The sequence below is a fragment of the Lipophrys pholis genome, assembly GCF_963383615.2.
Source record: "Lipophrys pholis genome assembly, chromosome: 19".
In the NCBI taxonomy this organism is placed as follows: domain Eukaryota; kingdom Metazoa; phylum Chordata; class Actinopteri; order Blenniiformes; family Blenniidae; genus Lipophrys; species Lipophrys pholis.
Genome location: NC_137647.1, coordinates 563,181 through 582,407, shown reverse-complemented (window position 1 = coordinate 582,407; position 19,227 = coordinate 563,181). Strand labels below are relative to the sequence as shown.

At 46.4% G+C, this 19,227-nt stretch overlaps 2 protein-coding genes across 6 annotated transcripts; one reads left to right on the top strand and one right to left on the bottom strand.

Moving 5' to 3' along the window:
- Window positions 1-193: 193 nt before the first annotated feature.
- ift70 (intraflagellar transport 70) lies at window positions 194-12,176 on the top strand. 2 transcript variants are annotated; one of them, XM_080487411.1, is made up of 19 exons: window positions 194-386; window positions 976-1,041; window positions 1,686-1,895; window positions 3,271-3,327; window positions 3,425-3,560; window positions 3,808-3,912; window positions 3,989-4,117; window positions 5,406-5,455; window positions 5,808-5,960; window positions 6,149-6,214; window positions 6,356-6,409; window positions 6,850-6,915; window positions 8,374-8,450; window positions 8,577-8,784; window positions 9,628-9,699; window positions 9,779-9,882; window positions 10,110-10,188; window positions 10,625-10,754; window positions 11,245-12,176. In XM_080487411.1, exons 1-19 carry the CDS (start codon window positions 339-341, stop codon window positions 11,379-11,381), a joined length of 1,947 nt encoding a protein of 648 aa, XP_080343537.1. In that variant the 5' UTR covers window positions 194-338; the 3' UTR covers window positions 11,382-12,176. The 2 variants fall into 2 exon arrangements, with proteins under 2 accessions (XP_080343537.1, XP_080343536.1); XM_080487410.1 differs by having other exon boundaries at window positions 8,374-8,784.
- On the bottom strand, window positions 11,411-19,102 carry cUnh16orf89 (chromosome Un C16orf89 homolog). Of its 4 annotated transcripts, none has more exons than XM_080487420.1 (8): window positions 18,842-19,102; window positions 15,711-15,863; window positions 15,441-15,591; window positions 14,528-14,645; window positions 14,233-14,395; window positions 13,758-13,862; window positions 13,581-13,670; window positions 11,411-12,985 (listed from the first exon to the last, which is right to left on the bottom strand). In XM_080487420.1, the coding sequence occupies exons 1-8, from the start codon at window positions 19,029-19,031 to the stop codon at window positions 12,882-12,884; spliced, it is 1,074 nt and encodes a 357-aa protein (XP_080343546.1). In that variant the 5' UTR covers window positions 19,032-19,102; the 3' UTR covers window positions 11,411-12,881. The 4 variants fall into 4 exon arrangements, with proteins under 4 accessions (XP_080343546.1, XP_080343545.1, XP_080343548.1 ...); XM_080487419.1 differs by having other exon boundaries at window positions 14,528-14,648; window positions 18,842-19,096; XM_080487422.1 differs by lacking the exon at window positions 13,581-13,670.
- Between the last annotated feature and the right edge of the window lie 125 nt (window positions 19,103-19,227).

Below are 19,227 nucleotides of genomic sequence, written 5' to 3'. Positions count from 1 at the left end.
GTGAGAAGCTCCTAAAATGAAAACTCTACAGAAAATATGTAATAAAACATCTTATCTCATTAACTTTCTCATGTCTTTAACTCGTTCATGAACGAACACCGTTAAATATAAGGGAGTAAAAAAGGGGTTGGCTTCTGCCAATGATCCTTGATTCTGATTGGCTGATATTCACGTCCGTCAAAACCTGTTCTTCCGGTCTCCTCTGTTGCCTAGTAACGGCTGCTACGCTTTCGCTCCTTCCACTAAACAGAAGCTAAATGCTTCATGCTACATGCAATAGTCCGTAAATAAACGGCGCTGCGGGTCGTTTGGATGTTTTCAGCCTTTCACATGAAGTCATGACAACCATAAAAGACGGAGAATTCACGGCCACCATCTACAAACTGGTGAGAAAGCTGTCGTTTGGTTTGGTGTTAGCCTGTTAGCTTAGCAGCGCTGCATCGTCGTGTTCTAAACTTCTTTTTCAGTCTCCTGCTCAATAACACACACACACACACACACACACACACACACACACACACACACACACACACACACACACACACACACACACACACACACACACACACACACACACACACACACACACACACACGGCTTTTAAAGGAATGGTCAGGAAAGTCCGCAAACTTATTATTATATTGCTTTTTACTGGTACTGTGATGCTTATATAAATAAAGGAAAATACATTGAAAATAAACTGTGTTGTTTCAGAGTTTAATTCTTGTTCACGCATGTTAAATAAATGTAGGTTGGATATAAAAGGAACAAGTGGTTGACAGTGAAAGCAGGTATTTATACAGAAAAGTAGTAGTTCCAGGATCTCCTGTGGCTGTAGTATTTGATGTAGTAGTACTCCTGATCCAGGACGTCATGGAGGGCTGAGAGACACTGAACAGGATGGTCCTCATTCCGTCTGGACCTCCTCTCTGACACCACAGTCCATCTCACCCCTCATTTTGATTTCTCTCCTAGATCCAAGACAGTCAGTATGTGGAAGCAATTCACACCCTCAATGGACAACTTCAAAAACACACCAAGGTGAGAGTCTTATAAAGACATCATAGATCATCAATCAGGGATTCAAACTGAAGAAAAAAGATCAAGCTTGATCCAAAGTAGACTAATAATCTGGACTTCTACTGAGAGACAAAAAAAGACCAGCAAAAGGCAGAAACCACCCGTATTTAAAAAAGAACAAACTAAGAACATTAAAAATATTCAGATGGCAGGATGGAAATAATATAATAAGACACAAATCTGAAAAATCCTTCATACTTTGAGGCAAAACCTGTACATACATATATTTAATAATATCAGAAACACGTAAGATAATAAAGCTCAAGAATACCCATATAACACTCAGGGGTGCCTCTAATAGAAACAAATTGATGATCAGCTAAAAGGTATGAAAACTAAATTAAAGGGATAAAAATAGCAAAAAAATATTTAAGTGACTGAAAAACTAAGAAAACAGGCTCAAGGTTTAAAAACTAAAGGAAATGGATCAAATGTTACCATGAATACACACAAAAGACCTGCAAAGGTAGAACTCATCTCAACCCCAGTGCCAAAGCAGTTGGGCCGAATCCTGAATATCAATGAGTCTTCCTGCAGCCTCTTTGGTTTTCTGCTGGATGATCTCAGTCAGACTGGAGTCTGAGGCTGTGCTTCCTGTCTCTCAGTCCAGGGCGGCGCTCTCTCTGCTGGGCTTCTGTTACTACCACATCCAGGACTTCAGCGGCGCCTCGGAGTGCTACGAGCAGCTCACCCAGCTCCACCCCGAGGTGGAGGAGTACAAGCTGTACTACGCTCAGGCGCTCTACCTGGCTGGAGCTTATGCTGACGCCGCCAGGGCCGCCTTCGCCCTGGATAACCCCAAGAGCCACACCAAGGTGCACACACACACACACACACACACACACACACACACACACACACACACACACACACACACACACACACACACACGTTTATATTTTTCCATGTCTGTTATTTTCTGATGTTTTAGAATCGAGTTAAACTAAATGTGTTACTGGAGTTTTATGAGGACCTGAAAGAAGCCACCCTGTGACAGACTGGCAACCTGTCCAGGTGAACCCTGCCCTCGCCCACAGTAGGCTGGGATCAGCTCCAACACCTCCCAACGCTGAACTGGATAAGTGGGATGGATGATGGAGGGGTGGATGGATGGAGGGATGGATGGAGGGATGGAGGGATGGATGGATGGATGGATGGAGGGATGGATGGAGGGATGGATGGGGGGATGGATGGAGGGATGGATGGAGGGAGGGAGGGAGGGAGGGATGGATGGATGGATGGATGGATGGATGGATGGATGGATGGACGGATGGATGGAGGGATGGATGGATGAAGGAAGCCAGCTGTTCCATCAGATTTAGGAGTAATTTCACTTTACCCACTGAATTCTTGACGCTTTGTTTCCGCCGTCTGTCGCTCGCTCCTGCGTTGGTTCTGCAGCAGCTCCACAGACCAGCTCAGAACCTGCAGTCTATCTTTATCGCGGCGGCGCCACGGAAGAAGATTTATGGCGTTTCTGTGTGGCGGCGTTGGTTTAATTGCAGGAAAACAAGTTGCAACTCATGAAAATGAGTCATGGACGTGAGTTTGGATCAGAGTTGACAGTTTCCTTCAGGTTTCTCTCTCCTCAGTCAAATCAGCGCTCAGCTCGACCCGGTTTCACCTTCACTTTGATTTATTCTGTCCATGTCCATACATGTGCCTAAAAGTATTTGTAACTTTCAATCACTTTCCTCGGCTCCATGTTTTCTGTGATTGGCAGTTTGACAAGTGGAGACGTGACATTAAACTGATCTGTTTTATTAAATGTAGAGAACTTTTTTAGTTTTACTCTCGACTACCTGGAAAGGTTCAAGTTCATCCTGAAATTCACTTCAAAGCTTTTTGTGAGGAGTTTATTTAAATATGTTGTACATCAAAACAAAGTTTATGAGGTCCTGTGGTTAAAAAAGAAACTGCATTAAAAGGCAGAGGAATGAGACTCAGAAGGAAAATGAAACGGGGGGAGGACCGGGACCCACATGAGGAGGAAATAACAGAAATGAAATAATAACAACACCACGGGAGTTTATTAGAATGTTTCTGTGAGGCGCCGTTCGCTTAATTGCAGGAAAACAAGTTGCAGGTCCTGAAAATGAGTCGTTGACATGAGTTTAGATCAGAGTTGACCCCCCAACCCCCCCCCCCCCCCCCCCCCCCCCCCCCCTTCTCTCTCTCTCTGTGCTGTAGATGGTCAAACTGCAGGCCTGCATCAAATACTGCGAGGAGGAATACTCTGCCTCCACGGTGAACATGCACGCACACACACACACACACACACACACACACACACACACACACACACACACACACGCACACTGAGTGTGTGCCGGTTTGATTCCAGTCTCTGCTGGAGCTGCTGCCTCCAGACGACCCGGACTACATCTACAACAGCGGCTGTCTGCTCTACCAGGACGGGAAGTACGAGGAGGCCTGCAAGAAGTTCATGTCGGCCATGCAGGTGCTGGGCTACCTGCCAGGTAACCCCTCCCTCAGCTCCAGCACAGCGTGACAGGCTGCTCATAAAACAAGAGGAATGTGATTAACTTCATTTATTCCACCTCCAGTCCGGTCTGCATGTTCTCCCTCAGCATGTCTGGCTTTTCTCCAGTAGCTTCACTCAACTAAAGAAGAAAGAAACTTAATATGAAACATTTCAACCGGAGTGATCCCGACCGGAGGGAAAGACCTCCATTGGACTCTCACCTTCTTGTTGGTGATTTTCAGCGCTGTCCTACAACATCGCCCTGACCCACTACAACCTGAAGAACTACAACCAGGCCCTGAAGTACATCGGAGAGATCATCGAGCGAGGAATCAAAGAGCATCCAGGTAGAAACACCTGAACAGCCTCACCTTTGGTTGTTTTAGCTTCTTTGTGACGTGTTTTTCTTCTTCTCTGAACTAGAGCTGAGTGTGGGGATGACGACCGAAGGCATCGACCTGCCCAGCGTGGGAAACACGCTGGTTCTGCGCCAGACGGCCCTGATCGAAGCCTTCAACCTCAAAGCCGCCATCGAGTACCAGCTGAAGAACCGTAAGACCTTCGCTCTGCTGCCGCCGGCCATCAGGACACGTAGCGCCCAGCCTGAACTCCTCTCACACTGCTGGCTGCACAGCGCAGTAACATCAGTGTCATGACACCTGTGTCCACCAGGTGGTGCTGCTGAGTAACATGACTTGTGTGACTCACTGCACCACCTACTGGTTCAGACTGGTATTACACCACACCAGGCCTACATGTTAGCCTGTTAGCTCCAGTGGATCTTTCTGCAGAATTAAGTCCCGTGTAACAATTCAAATGTAGTTTTAGAAAAGAATTAAATAGAAATACTTGATCAATTGCAGGGAGAAATTCTTTACATTTCTTTTTTTTTACAGATACTTTAAGGAAGTAACTTCTCTTCAAACCGCAAAACTCAACTAGAAGGGAAATAATCTGAAATCCAATCGTTGTTATTTGCTTTTGTCAGGCTGTGAACGTTTGATCTGGTTTGTTAAAGCAGAACAAATCATCTCAGAGTCCATAACACCATCACAATACTGTGTTTGGAGTTCCTCAACATAATGACCAACGTCTTCAGCCTCAGAGACCGAACAGACAAATAAATAAATAAAACATCAGTCAGGGAGTCTGTAAAGATGTTCCATAGCAGCACCGTCTGCCTCCTTCCTCGGCCCTCTCAGCTTTTCAAGCTTCAGAGAGCAGCGATCAGAGGCCGAGCAGGAAGCAGGACGAGCGAGTCTCACTTCAAACAGCCGGCGGCGTCACACCTGAACCACAGGAAGTGATTGGAACAGAAGCCTCAAAGAGTCGCAGGAGTCACTCCTCTCCGCTCTTTACCTTCTCCTCCACCTGTCTGTGAAGACAAAGAAACAGTGCTGCTGTCGTAGAGCTACCGTTCTCCTCCTCGTCATGTTTGAGCAGAACATAATCTACAGTCAGTCTTACTGTGGTCTTTCTTCTTTATGTCAAAGAATCTCCAAACCTCGTGCACTCCTGCATACCTGCTTCAGGGACTTTTCTTTTCCTTTCTATACAATCAAAGTTCCAAAAATTTACTTTTTGATTTTATTATTCCTTTGAAGGAAGCAATCTAAAGTACTTTATTGCGATATGCTTACTATAGAGGATGACTGATGTAGTTTACATGGTTAGGGTTAGGGTTACAAGTATATTTCATGTAGACAGGATTACAGAACACATTTGACTCCATGTTTCCCCTCTTCGTGATGACTTGCTCATGTTTAGGATATTAGCAGCGTTGTGCAGGTCAGTGTGTCTGTCCACCCTGACTTAAGCTGCTCTTTGTTTGTTCCTGCAGTGAAAGGAGCTCAGGAGGCTCTGACAGACATGCCCCCGAGGTCTGAGGAGGTAACAGCACCCTCTCTGCTCTCTGTGTGTGTATGTGTATGTGTGTGTGTGTGTGTGTGTGTGTGTGTGTGTGTGTGTGTGTGTGTGTGTGTGTGTGTGTGTGTGTGTTCACACAATAATCCAATGTTCTCATGGTTCCCTCCTCTGAGCTCTCAGTGCACAGACACTGCCCCCTGCTGGAGTCTCACCCTCAGTGCAGCTTGTTGGATTTTGTTACTTTTGCTTCCATCAAATTCAAGAAAAAAAATATAATTCAGATCAAAATGAGTCGATGATTCACACAGTGTGTAGCACAGATGCAGCTTCTCTAACGCTCTTTAACGTGTGTGTGTGTGTGTGTGTGTGTGTGTAGGAGCTGGACTCGGTGACCCTCCATAACCAGGCTCTGGTCAACATGGACCCTAAACCCTCGGAGGGCTTTGAGAAGCTGGCCTTCCTCCTGCAGCAGCCCTCCTTCCCCCCCGTCACCTTCGGAAACCTGCTGCTGCTCTACTGCAAACACGAGGTGATCACTGAGGAAGAAACACACACACACACACACACACACACACACACACACACACACACACACACACACACACACACACATTGATTTTGAGGAACTGCCTCAGGAGCCACAAAGAATGGAAGTTTGTGTGCTTGCGTCTCCTGTAAGCAGTACTCAGATTACTGTGCTGAATGATGTCTCCTCAGTACTTCGACCTGGCAGCTGACGTCCTGGCAGAAAACGCTCACCTCACCTACAAGTTCCTGTCTCCTGTGAGTCCGTCCCCACTGCCAGATCCACAAGACACAGCTTCCTCTCACAGACTTTCTTCTGGATTTATTTTCCACAATCCCTTTCTGATTCTGAGTATTGGGTTGAAGGTTGAAGTTGTGCTTGTCTCCTTTGCTCTGCAGTACATGTACGAGTTCCTGGACGCGCTGCTGACCTGCCAGACGGCACCGGAAGAGGTTCGGTGTGAAACGCTGTTGTTTCTGTGTTCTGCTTCTGTTTACCGTCTCTGTCTGCATCCCGGGGAAACAACTTCAGTGACGCCACGTAGGAGGAGGAGCTCAACATCTGGACAGCTGTGTTGGGTTTCATCTTCTTACTGTGGAGTGAACGTAGACATCCACACATACAACCTCTTTTTTTAAAGGGCAACAGGAAACAGAGATAAAGCTTAAATACAGTCTACATTATAACATGAAAACATTTGACTTGTTGAAAAATACGACTTCCACTCTTTTATTAAGTTTTTTCTTTCTAGACTTTTTCTCAGGGAGATGAAATGATGTCCCTGCAGAGGTATTAGCAGCAGCGTGCTGAGACATGAGGCGCTGCAGAGGACAGACCAGTGAACCAATGTGCTGCTGCTTTCTTTTATTTTTCCATGATCTCTGTGTCGCAGGCGTACAGGAAGTTGGACGAGATGAACGGAAAACTGACGGAGCAGCTGCGCAAGCTGGCGAAGCAGGTTGCCCTCATGTGCTTTGTCGTCCTGCCGTTAACCACAGATACAGTTTTATTCATTCCTACACACATCAAATCATTCTGTCGTTCCTACACACCTCAAATCATTCTGTCGTTCCTACACACCTCAAATCATTCTATCATTCCTACACACATCAAATCATTCTGTCGTTCCTACACACCTCAAATCATTCTATCATTCCTACACACATCAAATCATTCTGTCGTTCCTACAGAAGAGCACGAGACAAAGGAGCAACGTTAGTATAACAATAAACGGTGATAATGGATCATATGGTCACACAGAACTCATCATGTGTAGTAAAATGAGGACGTTTCGTCTCTTTATATGTTGTTAAACCTCATATGTATGATAACAATATTTATTTGAGCTCATTTTATGAAACAAGGCAAAACCTTGTTTTTTTATTGTTTGTTTTTTTCATAAACCCTGGTACCATTCATGTCATCATGAAAGGTTCTAGATAGGACATCAAAATGAATTTATTAATTACTCCTCAGCATTCCCAAAAAGATTACTCTGGTCCGAGGTGTTCAACCTCTGGAGACACATGTGGCTCTTCCCTCGATTCAGAAAATTTATCATTTGGTTTTCTTCTTTTTTTTTATTTGCATACCACACTGATTTATAAAAATACTCTGATCTCCAGCTAAAGAAGGTAAAACAGCTAAACAAACCGCGACAGCTGGGATTGCTAAGACTACTCAAAAAGTAAAATAATGCAGGAAAACTGTTCAAACTTAAATCATTAAATTGTTTGTATAGAAAAAGGAGAAAACATTAAATAGAAGAAAAATGGAGAAAGGAAAAAAAAATTCAAGACATTTAAAGAATAGGGAAAAAGACAAAAATAAAGAAGGTGGAGAAAATGAAAAATGTAAAATAAAATTAAAGAAGAAAGAGGGAAAATACTTGTTATGATCGAACCATTAGGAAATCTATAGTGGCCATAAACATCTGAAGAGCTAAAAACAGTCAAATATCCCAGATGTGTAAAATAACTAAAGCAGGAAAATTCATATAAAAAAAGAGGAAAAAATTTCTAAAAATGGTTAAAATAACTAAGAATATAATAAAACCGATCTAGATTGTAGCTGTGACACTTCATGAATGCAATCTGCATTCACATTTCACAGCTGGAGACAAATCATTCGATGGAGCTTCATAAAGACAGTTCTGTTGGTCCTAAAGGTCTCAGATTGCTGATCTATACCATCAATTAGTTCCAGTTCAGACTGATTTACTATGACTCCATCCATCCGTTTCAGCACGAAAACACTTCATTTCTTCAGCTCCTGCTCAGTTCAGACGTCACAGTGGCGTTAACACACGTTGAACAACACCCAGTTTGTCAGCTTGAGAAGTTGAGTTTAGTTTTTAAACTTCTCCTGATCTGACCAAGAGAAACGGATGTTTGGACGTATTTATCTCCTCCGTCAGGTGCAGGAGGCCCAGGTGGTTCGAGACGACGAGGCACAGAAGAAAACTCTGCAGGACTACGACCTGATGCAGGAAAAGTCGGGACACACACACACACACACACACACACACACACACACACACACACACACACACACACACACACACACACACACACACACTCTCCAGGTGTGCAGTCCTCACTCCCGCCCCACGGCCCTCAGGTACATCGTGGTCCTCATGGCCCAGGCCAAGATCTACTGGAACAGGGACAACTACCAGATGGTGGAGAAGATCTTCCGGAAGTCGGTGGAGGTTTGCAACGACGACGACACCTGGAAGCTGAACGTGGCCCACGTGCTCTTCATGCAGAACAAATACAAGGAGGCCATCGGCTTCTACGAGCCCATCGTCAAGAAGCACTACGACAACGTGAGTGGGCGGGGCCTCCCTTCCTCGGCGCCGGCGCCGCGGCGTTAGCTCCGGACTGAAGCGCTGGGCTCTGTGTGCAGGTGGAGCAGTGTAACATTCAGGAGTGTCCCTGCAAGTGCAAAGTCTCGGTAACACCGGAAACCAGCCGCAGAGTTTGAGTGTTTTTGTCCTTGCAGTGTTCCACGTCTGAGCATGGCGCCCTGCTGTGCAGTGATTCTCTGCTTGTTTGCAGTGACCTTTGATCTTCATGACCTCAGAACTTCTCCCCTTTAATCCCAAATATTGGATTATTTTGCATGAGCAAGTTTCTCTGAATAGTGTTCACTCAGAAATCCTTTAATTCTGGAAATATCTTGTTCTTGTCATAATGTGGTTGTTGAATTTCAGGTCTTTATTTGATGTCCTAAATGACATGGAGCCAAGATGAGCGCTGACCTTTAACCTTTCCTCTTTAGGCCCAAAACAATTACCTCCATTTGTTTTCTGGGTGAAGTTGTAAAACCGTTGTGACTCATCCACTGACACTGACACATAGAGCTGCGTGTCGTCTGCATCTTGTAATGTTCATCATCAGTGATGAGTTACCTCCTGACAGACTCGTCCTGATCTTGTAGTGAGATTTAAAGCAGTTTACTGCTGTTTAGCAGTATTTTCAGGTTAACTGTCCTCAGCAGCACTCAGAGCCACTTGTAGTATAACGAGATGTAAAGAAAACTCAATGATTGACAGTGAGATTCTTTTTCTTTTTATTATTAAATGTTCTGGCGCCGTCACTGAGGGGTCAGCTCTGCTGTGTGTTCCTGGGATTGTGTCCAGTAAATGTGTGTTTGTCTCTCCTGGCAGATCCTGAACGTGAGCGCCGTGGTCCTCGCCAACCTGTGTGTGTCCTACATCATGACCAGCCAGAACAAAGAGGTGACGCTCAGAGGGTCTGGAGGTTTTCATCTCCTCACTAGCAGCGCTCCGTCAATGAGCTCTTTCTCTGTCGCCACAGGCCGAGGAGCTGATGAGGAAGATCGAGAAAGAGGAGGAGCAGATCTCATATGACGACCCGGACAAGAAGGTGTTCCACCTGTGCATCGTCAACCTGGTGATCGGGTCAGTCCAAACGGGAAGACGTGATTCTATCATTCATTCATCGACCTGAAGTCCATCAGTGGATTCCCATCGTACTTTTAATGGAATAAAATCAGTTCTGTCCTCTTGATATTCTTATTTGCGGTCAGTGAAGGACTAACTAGTAACTGTAATAGAGTACTGAAGTGTCTGGCAGCACGGAGCAGAGGTAGAAGAAGGTTCACGGTGTCCTCTGCTTTGTGTCTCAGGACTCTGTACTGTGCCAAAGGAAACCACGACTTCGGCATCTCCCGCGTCATCAAGAGCCTGGAGCCGTACAACAAGAAGGTGAGTTCACTGCGTCACGCCGAGCGCCGGCTTTCCAACGTGTCGCTCTCATGAATCGAAGTTTTAACAGGTGAGTCAAATCTGGCAGAACCAGCTTCAGCCAAGAACTCCCACTGAGCCTCCGAGACCCAGACGGCCTCTTCAAGCCCCCAACACTCCAGCTGACAACACAACCGTCTGCTCCTCGCTGTGGATCCTCCTCATTCTCATCATGCTCATCGTTCTCATTCTCTTCGTTCTCTCCATTCCCATTATTCTCATGGTTTTCATTCTCCTCACTGCTTCTTAAACACACTCTAGTTTAACCTGCACAAAGTCTGAGTTTATTTTTAACAAATGTATTAACTTTTGATTCTGTGTGTGTGTGTGTGTGTGTGTGTGTGTGTGTGTGTGTGTGTGTGTGTGTGTGTGTGTGTGTGTGTGTGTGTGTGTGTAGCTGGGGACAGACACCTGGTTCTACGCTAAGCGCTGCTTCCTCTCCCTGCTGGAGAACATGTCCAAACACATGATCCTGCTGAGAGACGCTGTGGTCCAGGACTGTGTCCAGTTCCTGGAACACTGCGAGGGTGAGCACACACACACACACACACACACACACACACACACACACACACACACACACACACACACACACACACACACACACACACACACACACAATTTTTACCACATAACACTACTTTTTAAAAGGTGATTGGTAAATTCATTAAAGATTTTTGGCTACTTGTACTGTGATTTTTGTAGTTAAGTTAAACTTACACCATGTAATCTATTTACTACATTCTACATCATAAAGACGGGAAGTAAATATATTAAAAATACTCCCTTTCCTGGAGTGATTTCTGAGTTTGTCCGCTGGTCTAACCACCTTTTGCTCTGCAGGTTTGGAGTTAATATGTAGATTGTTTGAACAGAGAAACAAAATCTATCTGCTGTAGATCTACGTGGGTTTGAGCCTTTGTAATGTATGTGAGAGTTTGTTGTTTTGATATTTGTGATATCAAAACAATCAAATGTAATAATGACAGTAATCATCTGGGTTTTGTCGCCCTGCAGTTTACGGGAAGGAGGTTCCGGCCCTCATCGAGCAGCCTCTGGAGGAAGTCCGCATCCACAGCGGGAAGAACACCGTCACCTACGAGGCCCGCCTCCTCAAGGCTCTGTTCTACCAGGTGATTGACTGGAACATCTGACGCCATAGCAGACCGAGGACACACCGTAACAACCAATCTGACGCCGGGAAGCAGGAAGCATTTAATTGACATGTTAGATTTTGGAGTGACGACAACATTATCTGTCGTTAAGCTCCAGAGTTCTCTCCCAGTTTGGAGGCGGGTATCAACTGGTAACTTTGCGGGTTCCCAGCAGTGACGGTCAGACTGGTGAGTGGAGCTCCTCCTCCTCCTGGCAGGGAGAAGTGAACCTGTTGAGCTCTGACAGACCTCAGAACATCTCCCCTGGTAACACACAGAGACCAGCGGCAGTCACAGCAGCACTTTATTTATTCTGCTGATGTACAGTCACACAATAACAGCAGCTGTGGAGCTTCAGCTTCACAGTCCTGATGAACCGCGGTGGGAAAAAAACACCTTATATAGACGTTGAAATGCAACTTTTCTAGTCAGCAGATCACCTTGTGTCTATAAGTTAACAGAAGGAACTGATTCTGGTGCATTTTATTACAAAAAGTAAAGAAGTAATGTGAAAGTGGGATTAAAAAAGAAACGTATCTTTTCCCTGTTAGTGACTGAATGTGTTTGATTAAAATAGACGATACAAGATCAAGTGTAACAATAAAAACATGTTGTCACATTTATACAACTATTTTCCTTTTATTGACTGTATTAATGTCTCCACATGATGAGAGACTTTACATTTTATCATGATTTGGGTTGAAACATTTTCTGTCACTTGTGGAGAAAAAAAACTGCTCATTACATTTTTACAATAAAACGCTAATATTTCACCAAATGTGATTTTGGAAGATGAATCGATTTAAAGACTTTCATTTATTGACACAACTAAATTATCTTTATTTATCAAGGTTTTTTAAGGTGTGTATTTTAATTCTAATAGTGGTAATAACTTTGGCATTAGTTGGTGGCTACATGATTAGCATTAGCTGGTGGCTACATGATTAGCATTAGCTGGTGGCTACATGATTATCATTAGCTGGATGGCTACATATTTAGCATTAGCTCGATGGCTACATATTTAGCATTAGCTGAATGGCTACATGATTAGCATTAGCTGGATGGCTACATGATTAGCATTAGCTGGATGGCTACATGATTAGCATTAGCTGGATGGCTACATGATGAGCATTAGCTGGATGGCTACATGATGAGCATTAGCTGGATAGCTACATATTAAGACTTAAATGTATATTTTTCATGTTTAAACACTTTTTAATTCACTTGTTTTTTTCCTCTGATTTAGTTGAAATGATTCAGACGGGACATTTTTAACTCTGTTTACAACAACAAAGTTTAAGTCCCCTCTGCTGGGAACACATCCCCTCCTTTTGAGATCACACCTGGAAGAAAGCTCTAATTTAACTCCTTCATCTCTGGATTGATTTAGTTTTCTTCTTCTTTTCGAGTGAAACATGTTGTTGTGTGTCGGTTGTTCACTGTCACTCTGTTGGTTTATGAATCTGCTCTGTGATTGGACGTTGGAGTCACTGGATCGACTCAGGTGAGCGGCCTCTTGGTGATGTCCTGCTCCGCCAGGTAGAAGTTGAGGTATCCCCCCAGAGCACCCACCGCCACCGCCGTCATGTGACTGGAGCACCCGTCTGTCGGCCGGAGACACAAACTCCAGGTCAGAGAACAAAGAAAACATCTGGAGGAACACAGAGCTGCCCTCAGCTGGAGGAACACAGAGCTGCCCTCAGCTGGAGGAACACAGAGCTGCCCTCAGCTGGAGGAGCACAGAGCTGCCCTCAGCTGGAGGACCACAGAGCTGCCCTCAGCTGGAGGAGCACAGAGCTGCCCTCAGCTGGAGGAACACAGAGCTGCCCTCAGCTGGAGGAGCACAGAGCTGCCCTCAGCTGGAGGAGCACAGAGCTGCCCTCAGCTGGAGGAGCACAGAGCTGCCCTCAGCTGGAGGACCACAGAGCTGCCCTCAGCTGGAGGAGCACAGAGCTGCCCTCAGCTGGAGGAGCACAGAGCTGCCCTCAGCTGGAGGAACACAGAGCTGCCCTCAGCTGGAGGAACACAGAGCTGCCCTCAGCTGGAGGAGCACAGAGCTGCACTCAGCTGGAGAAACACAAACACATCCAGTCTGAAACCACTTTGACTCTGGTTTCGTGACTTTGAACAGAAGTTAGGATGTTTTTGAGGAAGACTTGTGACAAAACTTCTCCTCAACAGTGGAATGAAGAGTTGGACCTGGAAGGATCTTCTCCCTCCTCTTCACCCTCCTGTGAGGCTGCAGCTGCTCCAGCAGCTCGTCTCCGATCATCTGAGAGATGATGCTCTCTGAGGAGACAAGCCACCGCCTTCAAACCCCAGAGCCACATTCACTGAAGCCACCACAGTTACTCAGTAACTGTAACTTGTACTCACGGTCTCTCCCGAAGCAGCCGACCTCCCCGTCCTGCAGCCTGAGGATGTGCTGCAGCCAATCGGCTTTGAGGAAGTCAGAGAAACCAGCCAATCCACAGATCAGGACTGTCAACACAGAGCACGCCCACAAGGTTAGAGGCCACACCCCTTTATCAGAGGCCACACCCTACTGGGTTATACACCACGCCCATCCCGTAATAGACCACACCCACCAGGTTACAGACCACACCCCCAATACTAATATAATAATGTGTTATCCTTCAGTCTCCCCAAAACGATTCATGTTTATATCTACTATAAGTTAAATTGATTAACAATAACAAGACTTTAATGAAGCACAAACAATTCATTACGACAAGATGAATTCAGGTTATTTGTTGTATTTGTTTGGCAGAGAGTGTACTACTGTGTACTACTGTGTACTACTGTGTACTGTAAACTGTATGAAAACGGGACGGAGGCGACAGAATCTCACTGTTCTCGATGAAGATGTCGAGCGTCTGTTCGGTGAGGCCGTCTCTGACGATGTCCTGGTTGGTCTTCATCATGTTGGAGCAGAAGGTCCTCTGGTAGTCCTCCTCGGTCAGGTTGGCCCTGGACGCTCGCGTGTCCCCCTTCAGCAGGTCGCTGCAGCCTCTCTGAAACACCCAGCTCAGCTTCAGGCCTCGGCGCCCAAAATCCTCATGAAAACCTTTTGTTTGTTTGTTGTTGTTGTTGTTGTTGTTGTTGTTGTTGTTGCTGCTTCGGGAGCTTCTGCTGGAGCCTCTCACCATTTTCCCGATCATGAAGTAAAGCAGCTGGTGTGACAGGGAGTAGTGAGGACAACCGAAGAGGGTCATGGTGTCCCTGCAGGGCTTGGTGACGATGCAGGGGGTCCCGTTCATCTTCCTGCTCACACACACACACACACACACACACACACACACACACACACACACACACACACACACACACACACACACACACACACACACACACACACACACACACACACACACACACACACACACACACACACACACACACACACACACACACACACACACACGTTAGCATCGCATCTAGCCAGTTAGCATGCTAACGCTAAATAGCATCACTAGCTAGCACCGACTTGATGCTAACACTAAAATCAACTAGCGATGCTAGCTGTAGGAGCAGAGCAGCAGGACTAACAAAGTTTCCTCTGGAATTTCATAGTATTATATAAAACTATAAACTATACTATAAAAGTCCTAAAAACATACAAACAGAGTAAAGTCAGAACACTCTGCGTTATATTAGGTTATCCGGAGCCTCAAGACTCAAACTGTAGCACCAGGACCTCCAGTGGTACACCAGCGCCCTCTACTGGCACAATGAGGAACTGCAAGTATTTTGAAAATATTAGATGCTCCTCAAAGTGGACAAAAGTTAGAACAAAAACTATATATATATATATATATAGATATAGATATCTATATCTATATCTATATATATATATAGAGAGAGAGAGATAGATAATTTAAAAAAAAAATTTTGGGGGGGGGGGGGGCCGGGGAGCTGAAGATGTGTGGGTGATACTCAAATATAAAAACAAATATAAACTTCATTTTTTGTTATTTTCAGGAAATATTTCTGTTCGATTTCAGATGAAATGTAGAGTAACAGGTCTTGGGTCTTGTCTCTCTGGAGATGGGTCGGTACCAGGTTCCCAGCAGCAGGGTCAGACACTTGTCGCTGAGCTGCTCGTCGTAGCACTCGGTGGTCATGGTGGAGGAGTAGAGCAGGCTGGAGTCCGTGGAGCTCCACTCCTGAGGAACCATCCAGAAGCTCCAGGACAGCAGAGGCTCGAACTCTGTGGGACAACGACACGACACGACACGACACCACCTGAAACCAGCAGCTCTGTGTGGTGAGGAACGTTAAAGCGCTCCGCTCCTCCCCGGGGCGCCCTGTGGGTCCAGAGCTGCTCACCTCGGTAGTACTTGGGGTCGTTCTCCTGCAGGGCGGCGACAGCCTTCTCCAGGCTCTGGTCCAGGCGTTTGAGCAGAGCGACGGCGGTGGTCCTCTGGGCCCAGCTGAGCGGGTCGGTGTGAGGCCACGTCCGGACCGCCTCCTTCAGCTCCGCTGAGACACCAGAACAAACCGCCAGTTTAAACCACAGCGAAAAACACCCAGAGCATGAGACGTACGCTGGAGCATCTCCACCCTGAAACACCTCCACCCTGAACCATCTCCACCCTGAAACATCTCTACCCTGGAGCATCTCCACCCTGGAGCATCTCCACCCTGAAACACCTCCACCCTGAACCATCTCCACCCTGAAACACCTCCACCCTGAAACATCTCCACCCTGGAGCATCTCCACCCTGAAACACCTCCACCCTGAAACATCTCCACCCTGAAACATCTCCACCCTGAACCATCTCCACCCTGAAACATCTCCACCCTGAAACATCTCCACCCTGGAGCATCTCCACCCTGAAACACCTCCACCCTGAACCATCTCCACCCTGAAACATCTCTACCCTGGAGCATCTCCACCCTGGAGCATCTCCACCCTGAAACACCTCCACCCTGAAACATCTCCACCCTGAAACATCTCTACCCTGGAGCATCTCCACCCTGGAGCATCTCCACCCTGAAACACCTCCACCCTGAAACATCTCCACCCTGAAACATCTCCACCCTGAAACATCTCTACCCTGGAGCATCTCCACCCTGAAACATCTCCACCCTGGAGCATCTCCACCCTGAAACACCTCCACCCTGAACCATCTCCACCCTGAAACATCTCTACCCTGGAGCATCTCCACCCTGGAGCATCTCCACCCTGAAACACCTCCACCCTGAACCATCTCCACCCTGAAACATCTCTACCCTGGAGCATCTCCACCCTGGAGCATCTCCACCCTGAAACACCTCCACCCTGAACCATCTCCACCCTGAAACACCTCCACCCTGAACCATCTCCACCCTGAAACACCTCCACCCTGAAACATCTCCACCCTGGAGCATCTCCACCCTGAAACACCTCCACCCTGAACCATCTCCACCCTGAAACATCTCTACCCTGGAGCATCTCCACCCTGGAGCATCTCCACCCTGAAACACCTCCACCCTGAAACATCTCCACCCTGAAACATCTCCACTCTGAAACATCTCCACCCTGAACCATCTCCACCCTGAAACATCTCCACCCTGAAACATCTCCACCCTGGAGCATCTCCACCCTGAAACACCTCCACCCTGAACCATCTCCACCCTGAAACATCTCTACCCTGGAGCATCTCCACCCTGGAGCATCTCCACCCTGAAACACCTCCACCCTGAAACATCTCCACCCTGAAACATCTCTACCCTGGAGCATCTCCACCCTGGAGCATCTCCACCCTGAAACACCTCCACCCTGAAACATCTCCACCCTGAAACATCTCCACCCTGAAACATCTCTACCCTGGAGCATCTCCACCCTGAAACATCTCCACCCTGGAGCATCTCCACCCTGAAACACCTCCACCCTTAAACATCTCTACCCTGGAGCATCTCCACCCTGAAACATCTCCACCCTGGAGCATCTCCACCCTGAAACACCTCCACCCTTAAACATCTCTACCCTGGAGCATCTCCACCCTGAAACATCTCCACCCTGGAGCATCTCCACCCTGAAACACCTCCACCCTGAACCATCTCCACCCTGAAACATCTCCACCCTGAAACACCTCCACCCTGAAACACCTCCACCCTGAAACATCTCCACCCTGAAACATCTCCACCCTGAAACACCTCCACCCTGAAACATCTCCACCCTGAAACACCTCCACCCTGAAACACCTCCACCCTTAAACATCTCTACCCTGGAGCATCTCCACCCTGAAACATCTCCACCCTGGAGCATCTCCACCCTGAAACACCTCCACCCTGAAACATCTCCACCCTGAAACACCTCCACCCTTAAACATCTCTACCCTGGAGCATCTCCACCCTGAAACATCTCTACCCTGGAGCATCTCCACCCTGAAACATCTCCACCCTGGAGCATCTCCACCCTGAAACACCTCCACCCTGAAACACCTCCATCCTGAAACATCTCCACCCTGGAGCATCTCCACCCTGAAACATCTCCACCCTGAAACACCTCCACCCTGAAACATCTCCACCCTGGAGCATCTCCACCCTGAAACACCACAGCGGAGGCAAACACTGGAGGACACACCCACTCTGGACCTCAGTGACCTCTAACTGGTCCACAGCAGGGATCCAAAACCAGTTCTTGTTGAGAACCGGTTCCCAGAGTTCCCAGAGTTCCCAGAGTTCCCAGAGTTCCCAGAGGTCCCAGAGTTCCCAGAGTTCCAACGCCCTTATTGATTCCAATTCAAGTGTCTTTGTGCAAACAGAAGCTGAGAGACATTTTTATTCCAAAAAGCACATTTTATTTACTGTTTAACAACAACAACATTATTATATTTACTTCATAAAACTATTATTATAGTAGTTACACAAGTCACAGTAATTTGAGAGGGATTTTGTTCTTATTAAAAAAAAACTAAACTAAAAATGAAAATGATTGGATCTTCTCTGGTCCTGAATCCATGTTTCTGTTCCACTTCATTACAGAACAGCAAATATTTATTACGTCGTATCGTCTTTCTCATATTGGAACCGAATACAATCAGTCAGACAAACTCAATTAATTAAACATATCGTACAATTCAGTGGGAAAGTATGAAATACACAAGGTATGTTAATACTTTAACCTTGAGAGAAGTCATGGCTTCTGATGTACAAATCTATCAGAATGAGATTTATTCTCTTTAACCTGATGATGCTTCATGAAATACTATACTAGTGATATTCTGTAAATACTGATGTGATATTCAGGAGGAATAATGAAACTAAACGAGCAGTAACTGTGTTTTAACATGAACCTGAAGAAACCTTTTTCTTTTTTTTTTTAAGTTTTAAGTTTTAAAGATTTATTTTCTTCCTTTAATGAACGTATCTGAAGTTTTGGGTCTGAATGATGCAGCAGCAGCAGAAACACAGTAAACAAATCTGAACTCGTAAATAAATAAATAAACAAGCAAACAAACAACCCCACCTACCCTGCAGCATGACGAAGCCCACCGCCCCGTCCAGGTTGATGTGCTCGTGCTGCCGCTCCAGAAAGGACACCCCTCGCGACACGCTGCTCAGGACGTCATCGATCACCTCCGCACGCGAGCCGCACAGCGCCGCCGCAAAGAGCGCGAGCGCCGCGGCGAGCTGCCGCTGCCGCCGCGTGTCCGCCCGCATCGCTTCTGGCCCCGCAGCACGGAGGACGCTCTTAACGGACACAGCGCAGAATCGCAGAGGGGCGGCGCCGTGACGTCAGAGGGGCGCAGTGACGAAAACATTACGTCGAAATCACCGTTTCATGTAAGAAGTTTGTCTTTACAGGCATTTTTTAGCGACTTTGTATTTTTTTTTAAAATATGTTGTCGATTCTTTT

Bases quoted from the DNA above. Each gene is read 5' to 3' on its own strand.
- ift70 (XM_080487410.1), top strand. From the start codon at position 339: ATGACAACCATAAAAGACGGAGAATTCACGGCCACCATCTACAAACTG. The intron at 3,913-3,988 runs GTAGAAACACCT...TCTCTGAACTAG, and splicing joins AGGAATCAAAGAGCATCCAG to AGCTGAGTGTGGGGATGACG. The intron at 10,189-10,624 runs GTGAGTTCACTG...GTGTGTGTGTAG, and splicing joins TGGAGCCGTACAACAAGAAG to CTGGGGACAGACACCTGGTT.
- cUnh16orf89 (XM_080487419.1), bottom strand. From the start codon at position 19,031: ATGCGGGCGGACACGCGGCGGCAGCGGCAGCTCGCCGCGGCGCTCGCG. The intron at 15,864-18,841 runs GTAGGTGGGGTT...CTGGTGTCTCAG, and splicing joins GGGCTTCGTCATGCTGCAGG to CGGAGCTGAAGGAGGCGGTC. The intron at 12,986-13,580 runs GTCCAACTCTTC...TCCGGCCGACAG, and splicing joins GAGGGAGAAGATCCTTCCAG to ACGGGTGCTCCAGTCACATG.